Source organism: Anolis sagrei, chromosome 3 (genome assembly GCF_037176765.1).
Source record: "Anolis sagrei isolate rAnoSag1 chromosome 3, rAnoSag1.mat, whole genome shotgun sequence".
In the NCBI taxonomy this organism is placed as follows: domain Eukaryota; kingdom Metazoa; phylum Chordata; class Lepidosauria; order Squamata; family Dactyloidae; genus Anolis; species Anolis sagrei.
In genome coordinates, this window is record NC_090023.1 from 261956116 (window position 1) to 261970782 (window position 14667).

A 14667-nucleotide genomic window follows, 5' to 3' on the forward strand; every position below is an offset into this window, starting at 1 on the left:
AAGTTTTGACCATTGGGAAGGCTAGTGAAGGCTTCTGGGAATTGAGGTCCAAAACAACTGGAAAACCAAAGTTGGGAAACCCCTAATCTAGAGTGTTAGATAGGGACAGACATGAGACAGTACTGAGGCTGAAGTACAAAGCTGCTTCTTCTTGCAAAGCAGGTCCCCTGCCAACAAGCAATGGACCATTTCTTCCCTTAGCCATTTCCCACTCCACAAAGAGATCGGTCTCATTTTAAGGGAAGTAATGCTACCCATGCTCTATTCCACTTTGGTTAGACCACACCTGGAATACTGTGTCCAATTCTGGCCACAGCAATTGAGAGATATTGACAAGCTGGAATGTGTCCAGAGGAGGGTGACTAAAATGATCAAGGGTCTGGAGAACAAGCCCTATGAGAAGCGACTTAAAGAGCTGGGCATGTTTAGCCTGAAGAAGAGAAGGCAGAGAGGAGACATGATAAGCCCTGAACGGTTTGGGACCTGCCAACCTGCATGACCGCATTTCTGTGTACGAACCCACATGATCTCTTTGATCATCTGGAGAGGCCCTACTCATGCTCCCACCTGCATTGCAAGCGCATTTGGTGGGGACGAGAGAGAGGGCCTTCTCGGTGGTGGCCCCTCGACTCTGGAACTCACTCCCTAAGGACATCAGGCATGTCCCATCTCTGGCAGTCTTCAGGAGGAGCTTGAAAACGTGGTTGTTCCAGTGTGCCTTCCCAGAATAATGAACCCTTAGCATTATGTCCTCCAAAAGCACTTTATACCGATTTAGGTCTGCTTGTATGTCTCCATCAACGCCCCACCTCCTTTATCTTGTTCATGCCTAGCATTATTTTTTAAACTTCAACTACATCTGGCCCAGCCATAGATTTTAAATGTACACTGTACCTTGTCCAATGTTTATGCTATTTGTGTATGAGATTTATTTTAATTGCTTTGTACTGTATTTGTTACTGCTTGTATTGCTTGTATTGTGGGCTCGTCCTCATGTAAGCCGTACCGAGTCCCTTGGGGAGATGGTAGCGGGGTATAAATAAAGTATTATTATTATTATTATTATTATTATGTATAGGGAAGAGGGCGTGAACTTGTTTTCTGCTTCCCTGGAGACTAGGACGTGATGGAACTACAAGAAAGGAGATTCCATTTGAACATTAGGAAGCACTTCCTGACTGTGAGAGCCGTTCAGCAGTGGAACTCTCTGCCCGGGAGTGAGGCTCCTTCTTTGGAAGCTTTTAAACAGAGGCTGGATGGCCATCTGTCGGGGGTGCTTTGAATGCAATTTCCCTGCTTCTTAGCAGAATGGGGTTGGACTGGATGGCTCATGAGGTCTCTTCCAACTCTTTGATTCTATGAACAACAACAATAATCCCCTCTCATCAGTCAAAAGCAGGCCCACACTTCCCATTGAAATACTAATAAGTTTATATTTGTTAAATGTGTTCTTCATTTTAATGATTTTATTGTTTTAAATGTATTTTGCACTACAAATAAGATGTGTGCAGTGTGCATAGGAATTCATTCATGTTTTTTTTCCAAATTATAATCCGACCCTCCAACAGTTTGAGAGACTGTGAGCTGGCCATCTGTTTCAAAATGTGTGAGGACCCCTGATCTAGTCCAACCCCATTCTGATAAGAAGCAGCAAAAATGCATTCTGTGCCATGTCAAGAGTTCCTTCCTATGAAGAGAAAATGGCCACAAGGATGCGGAGAAAGAAGTGAGAGAGGTCTCGAGGGACTCTCGACTGCGCCACCAGGACCTGGAGCGAATTTCCACGGCGCGTCCTGCATGGAAACACACCGGTGCGCGTCTCCGGGCGTGGAAGTTCCCCGTGGAAGCTCCACGCGCGGGAGGGGGCTTTGGGGAGGCCAAACGGGGGGCGAGGGAGAAGTTGAAGAGAGGGCCAGCCGCCTCTGAGCCTTATTCCCACGGGAGACTGTCGAAACGGGCGTGTCGGGATGGAATTGGGGTGCAAAAGGAGTGAGGACCACTCCGAGAAAGATGTGCGGGGATGAGAAGGGTTGTTGCCTCGAAGAAGCGCCTCTCTAGGGGAGGCTGGGAAGGGGAGATGCAAGTTGGGGACCCCTCCAGTCCCCTCCCCTCCCCGGCGGCGGGCGGAGCTTTCCTCCTGGTCCGCTCCTGGTCCGCTTGGGCTTGCTTTCTTGCTTGCTTCCTCGCCCTCCTTCCCTTGGCAAAGGCCGGGGGCTGGAAGCTAAAGCGGAGGGGACCCGATCCACCTCTTTTCCCCCCTCCTTCCTTGCTTCCCTCCCTCTTTTCCTGCCCCCCGCTGGGTCTGTCCTCTGCTGCCTCCTCCTTCTGTCTCTCCCTCTCCCCCCCCTCTCTCTTTGCCCCCCAAGATGCCCCCTCCGGCCTCTTCTTCCTCCTCCCCCTCCTGCTATAAAACCCTCCTGGGCGCGGGGCTGGGGCAGAGGGAGCCGCGCTGAGTGACCACTCCTCCAAGGACCGCTCCCGCCGCCGAGATGACCCCCTTGCTGCTGCTTCAGCTGGGCACAGGCAGGGCGCACCGGGCACCTCCTCCTCCTCCTCTTCTTCCTCCTCTTCCTCTGCTGCTGCTGCTTCTCGGCTTGCCTTGCCTGTCCCTCGCCCGCGCCCCCAAAGCCCTCCTGCCCATCCAGCCCGAGTCGCCGGACCCACTGCTGAATGCCAAAGGCGCGCCAGGTAGGAAAAGGGACCTGTCCTGGCATGCCAAGGAAGGAAGAAGGAAGGGAGGGAGGGAGGGAGGGAAGAAGGGGCAAAAGGAGGAGCAGAATGGGCTCCCCTTTGCCTTCCTATCAGGCTGAGAAGGTGTGACTGGCCTGGTCGCGCCAACCAAAGAAGAATCAAGATCCTTGAGTTGCTATTTTGAGTTTTCCCCATTTCCCAGAAGCATCCTCTCCTGATGTTTCGCCCACATCTATGGCAGGCATCCTCAGAGGTTGTGTGGTCTGTTGGAAACTAGGCAAGTGGGGTTTATATATCTGTGGAATGATGTCCAAGATGGGAGAAAGAACTCTTGTTTGTTGGAGGCAGGTGTAAATGTTGCAGCTAGCCACCTTGATTAGCATTTAATGTCAATAATAATAATAATAATAATAATAATTTATTATTATTATTATTATTATTATTATTATAAGTTTATTTGTACTCCACTAGCATCTCCCGAAGGACTCAATGTGGCTTACATAGGCCAAGGCCTCAAAACACAATACAACAAAACAACACCTAAAGCAAATTAAAAACAGTTAAGCAGTATGAACAACAAGCAATAAACAATACATCAAGACACTATAAAAACTGGGCCAGGCCAGAGTAATGGGTACAAGATTAAAAGTGCTGATGTGGCAGGAGGTATGTAGGATTATAAAGTAAGTGCAGTGTGCAGTGTGCAGCAATCTTAGTTCTACTAAAGTGCTTCTAGGACTTGGTATTAGAGATTCCTATTCTGGAAAGGCACATCAGAACAGCCAAGTCTTCAAGTTCTTTCTGAAGACTGCCAATGTAGGGGCCTGTCTAAGATCTTTGGGGAGGGTGTTCCAGAGTCGGGGGCCACCACAGAAAAGGCCCTGTCTCGAGTCCCCACCAAGCGTGCTTGCGACGCAGGTGGCATCGGGAGCAGGGCTTCTCCAGATGAGCGAAGTGAATGTGTGGGTTCATAGACGGAGATGCGGTCTCGCAGGTAGGATGGTCCCAAACCGTTTAGGGCTTTTTAGGTAAGCACCTGCACCTTAAATTGGGCTCGGAAGATAAACGGTAGCCAGTGGAGCTCCTTGAACAGGAGAGTTGACCTCTCTCTGTAATGAGCCCCAGTAAACATCCTGGCTGCTGCTTGTTGGACCAGTTGAAATTTCCAAGCCATTTTCAAAGGCAGCCCCACGTAGAGCACATTGCAGTAATCCAATCTAGAGGTTTTATTCATTTATTTGCTTCACATCACACTAGAGAAAAAAAATCCACCTAAAATCTGGTTTCTGCCTCCTGCAGAATTCTGGGGTCTGTAGTTTAGTGATGCTGTTAAAGCCTCCTCCCTAAACTATAAACCCCAGAATTCTGTAGGAGGCAGAAACCGGATTTTAAGTAGATTTTTTGGTATAGTGTGATGAGAACTTTAGAATCATAGAATCCTAGAGTTGGAAGAGAGACCTGGTGGGCCATCCAGTCCAACCTCATTCTGCCAAGAAGCAGGAAAATCGCATTCAAGGCACCCCTGACAGATTGCCTCTCCTCAAAGCAAATGGTGAATCATAGAATCAAAGAGTTGGAAGAGACCTCATGGGCCATCCAGTCCAACCCCATTCTGCCAAGAAGCAAGAATATTGCATTCAAAGAACCCCTGAGAGATGGCCATCCAGCCTCTGCTTAAAAGCTTCCAAAGAAGGAGCCTCCACCACACTCCGGGGCAGAGAGTTCCACTGCTGAATGGCTCTCACAGTCAGGAGGTTCTTCCTCATGTTCAGATGGAATCTCCTTTCTTGTAGTTAAAAGCCATTGTTTCGCGTCCTAGTCTCCAGGGAAGCAGAAAACAAGCTTGCCCCCTCCTCCCTGTGGCTTCCTCTCACATATGATAGCCACATACATGGCTATCATATCTCCTCTCATCCTTCTCTTCTTCAGGCTAAACATGCCCAGCTCCTTAAGCCTCTCCTCATAGGGCTTGTTCTCCAGACCCTTGATCACTTTAGTCGCCCTCCTCTGGACACATTCCAGCTTGTCAATATCTTTATTGAATTGTGGTGCCCAGAATTGGACACAATATTCCAGGTATGGTCTAACCAATATTCCTGGTGTGGTCTAACTATGAAGTACAACATAGTTAAAATGCATAGAAGCATAGAATCCTAGAGCTGGAAGAGACCTCATGAGCCATCCGGTGCAACCCCAGTCTGCCAAGAAGCAGGAAAATTGCATTCAAAACACCCCCAACAGATGGCCATTCAACCTCTGCTTAAACGCCTCCAAAGAAGGAGCCTCTCCCACACTCCAGGAAAGGGGGTTCCACTGCCGAACAGCTCTCACAGTCAGGAAGTTCTTCCTAATGTTCAGGTGGAATCTCCTTGGCTGTAGTTTGGAGCCATTGTTCCACATCCTAATCTCCAGGGCAGCAGGAAACAAGCCTGCTCCCTCCTCCCTATGACTTCCCCTCACACCTTCATACATGGCTCTCCTCTTGTCTCCCCTCAGCCTTCTCTTCTGCAGGCTAAAGATGCCCAGTTCTTTAAGCCACTCCTCATAGGGCTTGTTCTCTAGGCCCTTGATCATTTTAGTTGCCCTCCTCTGAACACATTCCAGCTTTTCAACATCCCCCTTCAATAGTGGTGCCCAGAACTGGACACAGTGTGATTCCAGATTTGGTGTGACCAAGGCAGAATGGAAAGGTAGCATGACTTCCCTGGATCTAGACACCAGATTTCTCTTTATGCAGGCCAAAATCCTATTGGCATTTTTAGTTGCCGCATGACACTGTTGGCTCATGTTTAACTTGTTTTCCATGAGGACTCCAAGATCTTTTTCAGACCTACTGCTGTGAGTCAGGCATTGTCCCCCATTCTGTATCTGCATATTATTTTTTCTGCCTATGTGGATTATCTTGCATAGATAAAGCATAACACATTTAAAACACATAACAAAAGCCATAAGATTAAAACACATTGAAATAATTCATACCAATAAAATGTAAGCATAGATTCATAGATTAACTGGGTACATCTGGCCCATTCTAAGCTACTTTGGGAAGCAGCAAGACGGATGATGTTGAGCACTCAAGAAACCCTCTTGACTGCCGTACCAAAGCTGTCCAGCTCTGCTTCTCTAGGGGCGCATGAATGGGACACGTTTAGGTTGCCTGCTTTGGTGCCAGCCGCGGACATTCATAGAATCATAGAATCAAAGAGTTGGAAGAGACCTCATGGGCCATCCAGTCCACTCCCATTCTGCCAAGAAGCAGGAATATTGCATTCAAATCGCCCCTGACAGATGGCCATCGAGCCCCTGTTTAAAAGCTTCCAAAGAAGGAGCCTCCACCACACTCCGGGGCAGAGAGTTCCACTGCTGAACAGCTCTCACAGTCAGGAAGTTCTTCCTCATGTTCAGATGGAATCTCCTTTCTTGTAGTTTGAAGCCACTGTTTCACGTCCTATTTATTTATTTATTTCGGTTACTTCTGCCCCGCCCTTCTCACCCCAGAGGGGGACTCAGGGTGGCTTACAAAGGCACAATTCGATCCCGGAATCAGCATAACAGTAGAATAAAAACAATATAGCAGCAATTAAACAATTAACAATCAGTTTCTGCACTGCAACAATAAAACCAATAAAAACCAATAAAACCGATTTCTCCTAATTAACGCTCAGCGTTCACCATCTCATAGTCCAAATTCCAATTCCACTTTGTCAGTCCTGTCAGTCCTAGTCGTCTAATTGTCTTTATCTAGTTGTCAGATTGCCCAAATGCCTGGTCCCACAAACACGTTTTTAACTTCCTCCTGAAGGAGAGGAAGGATGTTGATGACCTAATTTTCCCTGGGAGTGAGTTCCATAGATGAGGGGCCACCACTGAGAAGGCCCTGTTCCTCGTCCCCACCAACCTCACTTGTGATAGCGGTGGGGTCGAGAGCAGGGCCTCCCCAGATGATCTCAAGCTCCGAGGTGGGACGTCGGAGCTTGAGTCTCCCTGGTCTCCAGGGAAGCAGAAAACAAGCTTGCTCCCTCCACCCTGTGGCTTCCTTTCACATATTTATACATGGCTATCATATCTCCTCTTTTTCAGGCTAAACATGCCCAGCTCCTTAAGCTGCTCCTCATAGGGCTTGTTCTCCAGACCTTTGATCATTTTAGTCACCCTCCTCTGGACACATTCCAGCTTGTCAATATCTCTCTTGAATTGTGGTGCCCAGAATTGGACACAATATTCAAAGTGGAGAAGGAGAAAGGAACATGCAGAGGGATGCCTCGTGTATATCAATGGGATTCAGATATGTGCTTGTGTATGTGTGAGAGAGAGGAGAAAAGGAGAAAGGGGTGCCAGTGTGGTATCATAGTTTGAACTCTGGACAGAGATCAAATGCCTGCTTAGCAATGGTAATCCACTGCTTTAGAAGAAGGAAATAGCAAATCATCTCAGAATAAATCTTGCAAAAATAATGATCACTCAGAATTGACTTGAGGGAATAGAACAACATTGCCAGCATGCACCAGGGCAGAGGTTAAGGAAATTACAGCATACATGGTCTATGGGCAGAATTCAAGTATATATGCAATGGAGGGAATAAGGGGAATGGAGGGAAACATGCCAGGTTGCAGCAGGAGGGGGACAGACGACATCCAAGGCCAATCACATGCCAAAGGAAGTTTGTTGATGGCAAGGAGTTCCACCTGCCCCGTTTGCCATGGCTATTTCCTTGGTCTCTCACTCATCTTTAAAAAAATCCAGACATTTAAAGTTGCACAAGTTTGGGAAAGCAACTTTTATTTTGGACTAGATCTCCAAGACTTCCCAGCCAATAGATCTAGGAGCTGTTGTCCCCACCCCCCCTCCAAAAAAAAGCAGCATTCCCAAACTCTGGACTACTAAATTAAACATAAAGGTTGTCCTGTGACATTAAGTCCAGTCGTGTCCAACTCTGAGGATTGGTGCTCATCTCCATTTCTAAGACGAAGAGCCAGTATTGTCCATAGACACCTCCAAGGTCATGTGGCTGGCATGACTGCATGGAGCGCTGTTACCTTCCCGCCAGAGCGGTACCTACTGATCTACTTACATTTGCATGTTTATGAACTGCTAGGTTGGCAGAAGCTGGGTTAATGGTGGGAGCTCACACTGCTCTCCGGATTCGAACTGCTGAGCTTTCAGTCAACAAGCTCAGTAGCTCAGCGGTTTAAACCACTATGCCACCATGGGCTCCAATTATTGGACTACTATGGGACAGCAATTGCTGTCTTGCTGAGATGCACTTGAGATGCAATTGTATGTCCTTCCCAGGGACATACAATTGTGTTTCAAAAGAGTGCTTTGAAGTCCTGAAAAGAGTCCTGAGTCGCTCTGGAGTGAGAGGGCAAGTTACACATACATTATTATTATTATTATTATTATTATTATTATTATTATTATTTGAAACACAACAAGATTAGTACACAGCAAACAAGATCACTCTACTGGCTGTTGTACTGGATCACATGTCGGACACTTCCCAAGTGTTTAGGACTATGTGATGTATCGGCGAATAATGTGTGCAGATCCCAGTAGGGTGGCCTTTTGCAGCTGATAGATGGTAATTATTATATTGATGTTGTTATTATTGTTGTTGTTGTTTGCTACATAACAAGATTAGCTCACAGAAAACGAGATCCCTATGCTGGCTTTTGTATTTGATCACACTTTGGACACTTCTCAAGTGTCTAAATACTTCATCACACTAGAGCAGGGGTCCCCAAACTAAGGCCCGCGGGCCGTATGCGGCCCGCCGAGGGCATCTATCCGGCCCGCGCGGCCTGGGCTGGCCTCACGCAAAGCCCCTCGCTGCCTCGCGCCGCCCGTCGGCCCTGGCAAGCAATGGAAGCGGCGATGCAACTTCCCTGCCTCACGCTGCCCCTCGTGCAAGCCAGGCAAGGGAAGGGCATCGCGCGAGAACAGGCCACGAGTTGCAGCTTCCCTTGCTAGGACCGACGGGCAGCGAGAGGGCTGTATGGAAGGGCTCTGGAGAAGCGCCTTTCCAAACAAGCACACCTTTAGTTTGTCCTGTGGAGCGAGGGCAGCCTGGCTCGCCTCTTCCCGGGAGGAGAGTTGAAACGGAGGCCGGAGACCGAGGCCTGGCAGGCCCTCCTTCTCGGGTGCTGTCCCCCCCCCCCGCCAGAAAGGCCGCCTCCCTTTCCCTCTCCCTTCCACCCCCTTTTGCAAAACACACTGGTTCCCCGTAGCAGAACCAGCCCAGGCTCCTGGGACATCGGAGGAAGAGAAAGGAAGGCAGGAAAGGCCCGTGGAGGAATTCTGAGGTGGGTTCTTGTCTTGGTTTTATCTGAGCCCCCACTGCCATATATTCCAGTTCAAAGCAGATATGGTGGGATTTTCTGCCTTAATATTCAGGGATATAGGGATGTATGGAAGGGCACCCAGATCCACACATCTCTATATCCCAGAATACTAAGGCAGAAAATCCCACCACCATATCTGCTTTGAACTGGGTTATCTGAGTCCACACTGCCATATATTCCAGTTCAAAGCAGATATGGTGGGATTTTCTGCCTTAATATTCAGGGATATAGGGATGTATGGAAGGGCACCCAGATCCACACATCTCTATATCCCAGAATACTAAGGCAGAAAATCCCACCACCATATCTGCTTTGAACTGGGTTATCTGAGTCCACACTGCCATATATTCCAGTTCAAAGCAGATATGGTGGGATTTTCTGCCTTAATATTCAGGGATATAGGGATGTATGGAAGGGCACCCAGATCCACACATCTCTATATCCCAGAATACTAAGGCAGAAAATCCCACCACCATATCTGCTTTGAACTGGGTTATCTGAGTCCACACTGCCATATATTCCAGTTCAAAGCAGATATGGTGGGATTTTCTGCCTTAATATTCAGGGATATAGGGATGTATGGAAGGGCACCCAGATCCACACATCTCTATATCCCAGAATACTAAGGCAGAAAATCCCACCACCATATCTGCTTTGAACTGGGTTATCTGAGTCCACACTGCCATATATTCCAGTTCAAAGCAGATATGGTGGGATTTTCTGCCTTAATATTCTGGGTTATACAGCTGTGTGGAAGGGCACCCAGGCCCACACATTTCTATATCCCAGAATACCAAGGCAGAAAATCCCACCACCATATCTGCTTTGAACTGGGTTATCTGAGTCCACACTGCCATATATTCCAGTTCAAAGCAGATATGGTGGGATTTTCTGCCTTAATATTCAGGGATATAGGGATGTATGGAAGGGCACCCAGATCCACACATCTCTATATCCCAGAATACTAAGGCAGAAAATCCCACCACCATATCTGCTTTGAACTGGGTTATCTGAGTCCACACTGCCATATATTCCAGTTCAAAGCAGATATGGTGGGATTTTCTGCCTTAATATTCAGGGATATAGGGATGTATGGAAGGGCACCCAGATCCACACATCTCTATATCCCAGAATACTAAGGCAGAAAATCCCACCACCATATCTGCTTTGAACTGGGTTATCTGAGTCCACACTGCCATATATTCCAGTTCAAAGCAGATATGGTGGGATTTTCTGCCTTAATATTCAGGGATATAGAGATGTATGGAAGGGCACCCAGATCCACACATCTCTATATCCCAGAATACTAAGGCAGAAAATCCCACCACCATATCTGCTTTGAACTGGGTTATTTGAGTCCACACTGCCATATATTCCAGTTCAAAGCAGATATGGTGGTGGGGTTTTCTGCCTTAATATTCAGGGATATAGAGATGTATGGAAGGGCACCCAGATCCACACATCTCTATATCCCAGAATACTAAATCAGAAAATCCCAGCACCATATCTGCTTTGAACTGTGTTATCTGAGTCCACACTGCCATATATTCCAGTTCAAAGCAGATATTGTGGGATTTTCTGCCTTAATATTCAGGGATATAGAGATGTATGGAAGGGCACCCAGATCCACACATCTCTATATCCCAGAATACCGAGGCAGAAAATCCCACCACCATATCTGCTTTGAACTGGGTTATCTGAGTCCACACTGCCATATATTCCAGTTCAAAGCAGATATGGTGGTATTTTGTGCCTTAATATTCAGGGATATAGAGATGTATGGAAGGGCACCCAGATCCACACATCTCTATATCCCAGAATACCAAGGGAGAAAATCCCACCATATCTGCTTTGAACTGGGTTATCTGAGTCCACACTGCCATATATTCCAGTTCAAAGCAGATATGGTGGTATTTTGTGCCTTAATATTCTGGATTATACGGCTGTGTGGAAGGCACCCAGATCCACACATCTCTATATCCCAGAATACCAAGGCAGAAAATACCACCATATCTGCTTTGAACTGGGTTATCTGAGTCCACACTGCCATATATTCCAGTTCAAAGCAGATATGGTGGTATTTTGTGCCTTAATATTCTGGGTTATACAGCTGTGTGGAAGGCACCCAGATCCACACATCTCTATATCCCAGAATACCGAGGCAGAAAATCCCACCATATCTGCTTTGAACTGGGTTATCTGAGTCCACACTGCCATATTTTCCAGTTCAAAGCAGATATGGTGGGATTTTCTGCCTTAATATTCAGGGATATAGAGATGTATGGAAGGGCATCCAGATCACACATCTCTATATCCCAGAATACTAAGGCAGAAAATCCCACCACCATATCTGCTTTGAACTGGGTTATCTGAGTCCACACTGCCATATATTCCAGTTCAAAGCAGATATGGTGGGATTTTCTGCCTTAATATTCTGGGTTATACAGCTGTGTGGAAGGGCACCCAGGTCCACACATTTCTATATCCCAGAATACCAAGGCAGAAAATCCCACCACCATATCTGCTTTGAACTGGGTTATCTGAGTCCACACTGCCATATATTCCAGTTCAAAGCAGATATGGTGGGATTTTCTGCCTTAATATTCTGGGTTATACAGCTGTGTGGAAGGGCACCCAGGTCCACACATTTCTATATCCCAGAATGCCAAGGCAGAAAATCCCACCACCATATCTGCTTTGAACTGGGTTATCTGAGTCCACACTGCCATATATTCCAGTTCAAAGCAGATATGGTGGGATTTTCTGCCTTAATATTCAGGGATATAGAGATGTATGGAAGGGCACCCAGATCCACACATCTCTATATCCCAGAATACTAAAGCAGAAAATCCCAGCACCATATCTGCTTTGAACTGTGTTATCTGAGTCTACACTGCCATATATTCCAGTTCAAAGCAGATATGGTGGGATTTTCTGCCTTAATATTCAGGGATATAGAGATGTATGGAAGGGCACCCAGATCCACACATCTCTATATCCCAGAATACCGAGGCAGAAAATCCCACCACCATATCTGCTTTGAACTGGGTTATCTGAGTCCACACTGCCATATATTCCAGTTCAAAGCAGATATGGTGGTATTTTGTGCCTTAATATTCAGGGATATAGAGATGTATGGAAGGGCACCCAGGTCCACACATTTCTATATCCCAGAATACCAAGGCAGAAAATCCCACCACCATATCTGCTTTGAACTGGGTTATCTGAGTCCACACTGCCATATATTCCAGTTCAAAGCAGATATGGTGGTGGGGTTTTCTGCCTTAATATTCAGGGATATAGAGATGTATGGAAGGGCACCCAGATCCACACATTTCTATATCCCAGAATATCAAGGCAGAAAATCCCACCATATCAACTTTCAACTGGGTTATCTGAGGCAAGGGAGGCTACACTGCACTTTCTGTTCTCGCATGAAGTCCTCGCCACCTGCATTGCTTGCCAGGCCTGACTGGCAGCATGAGGCAAGTGAGGGGATTGGGCCTTGCAAGCGGCGAGGGGCTTTGCGCGAGGCCAGGCTTTCATGATGGGCAGCGCGAGGGGCCCGCACGATGGTCCGGCCCTCCAACGGTCTGAGGGACAGTAATCTGGCCCCCTGTTGAAAAAGTTTGGGGACCCCTGCACTAGAGAATGAATCCACTTAAAATCTGGTTTCTGCCTCCTGCAGTGCTCTGGGATTTGTAGTTTAATGAGGCTGTTAAAGGCTCCTCCCTAAACTACAAACCCCAGAATTCTGCAGGAGGCAACAATAGGATTTTAAGTGGATTCATTCTCTAGTGTGATTAGGCCATAGGACTGTGTGATGCATTGGCAAATAGTGTGTGCAGATCTGAGTAGGGTGGCCTTTTGCAGCTGACAAATAGTAGTTTTGTCAGCGCAGATTGTTTTAAAGTGCAGGCCAGGGTCTTTAGGCACTCCACCCAGTGTGCCAATCACCACTGGGACCACCTTTACTGGCTTGTGCCAGAGTCTTTGTGGTGCTATCTTTAAATTCTATTATGATTATTATTATTATTACTTTTCTACCTTAAAAACAAACACTCCTCAACAGCATTTGTGTATCTGGTCCTTTATACTGGATGGTAATTTTAAATGAATGTCAAAACCAAGCAGTGAGAAAAGAAACATAATGACAACAACCACACAAGCAATATATCTAGAAATATTTAGAGCTTAGGTTAAATCTGGAATCTGGTGAATCAATGATGGAATGAATTCTTCTTTGAGCACCTGATGATTTCTTTCTATACAACCAAATAGTGATATCTGATGGATAAGTAGTTAGGGCAAAGGACTCTGTGAATATAAGTATATAATCATATTTTAAAATAATATTCTAATGATGGATTTAGAAGTGAAAAGTTGGGATGGATATGAAAACTCAGCAAGCCGTCCTCCCTATTTAACTCTCTTCTCTTGCTCTGTTCATTTCACCTTCCTGCCTATCCTTCCGTGGGCTTTTAGATGAGGAAGTTCCTCAGGGCAGAAACCAGTCTCATCCTTCCTTTGTCTATGCTTTGATGACCCTGGAAATAGCCATAAATACAGGAGCCTGATGACATGACATGGGAACCTGTATCCCATTGAATTTTCTAACAAGCATTTATTCAATGTTACATTACCATCTATATATATAAAAATGCTCTGTGCATAATGCGTACCTTAAAAATAAAAGAACCAATGAATGAAATCACACCAAATTTGGCAAGAAAACGTCTCACAACACAAGGAGTGACGATCACTCAAAAAATTTTGTCATTTGGGAGTTGTAGTTGCTGTGATTTATAGTTCACCTACAATCAAAGAGCACCCTGAACTCCATCAATGTTGGAATTGAACCAAACTTGGCACACAGAACTCCCATGACCAACAGAAAATATTGGAAGGATTTGGTGGGCATTGACCTTGAGTTTGGGACTTGTAGTTCATCTACATCCAGAGAGCACTGTGGACTCAAACAATGATGGATCTGGACCAAACTTGGCACGAATACTCAATCTGCCCAAATATAAACACTGGTGGAGTTTGGGGGAAATAGAACTTTGGTGACCCTTCTGACACCCCCCTGGTGACCCCCCTCCCCCCCGGGGAATTGACTTCCCAGGTTGTGAAATGCTGCCTTAAGGCCATCCAGTCCAACTCCCTTCACCAGGGCAAGAAAACATAATCAAATCCTGACAAAGGGCCATCCAGCCATTCACACACACACACACACACACACACACATGACAGATGCAGTATCAAAGATCTGAAAGGGACCCCTAAAGAAGGACAATGATATGTTGCATGTTCCAGAGTAGGCAAGCCAGACAATCTCCAGATTAACACTGGCAAAGAAACAGCAAGAAATACTGTTTACCCACAAGCATAAAGACATTACATATATTAGAAACCAGCACTTTCTCATTATGTTATTTTCCAGATCACTAGACTTGGCCACAGCAACGCGTGGCAGGAGACCGCTAGTTATTCTTAAAAACATGAAGTGCTGTGGTATGGCTGCTCTCCTTGGCACACTTAACTTAAAGTGACCTCTAGTAAAGAAAATAGAATCTAGCCTCAAAGGCTATCTAGCCCAGTCGTCCCCATGCAGGAATACACATTTAGAGTACCA

The 14667-nt window shown here is 46.4% G+C and overlaps 1 protein-coding gene across 1 annotated transcript in view; it reads left to right on the forward strand.

Annotated features, from left to right (window-relative positions):
• Positions 1–2066: 2066 nt before the first annotated feature.
• Positions 2067–14667, forward strand: part of CHRD (chordin) — an 85667-nt gene continuing 73066 nt past the window's right edge. Inside the window, exon 1 of the mRNA XM_060767412.2 lies at positions 2067–2688. Within this exon, the coding sequence (XP_060623395.2) occupies positions 2490–2688 (199 nt within the window). The 5' untranslated portion in view covers positions 2067–2489. The remainder of the gene's footprint in view (positions 2689–14667) is intronic.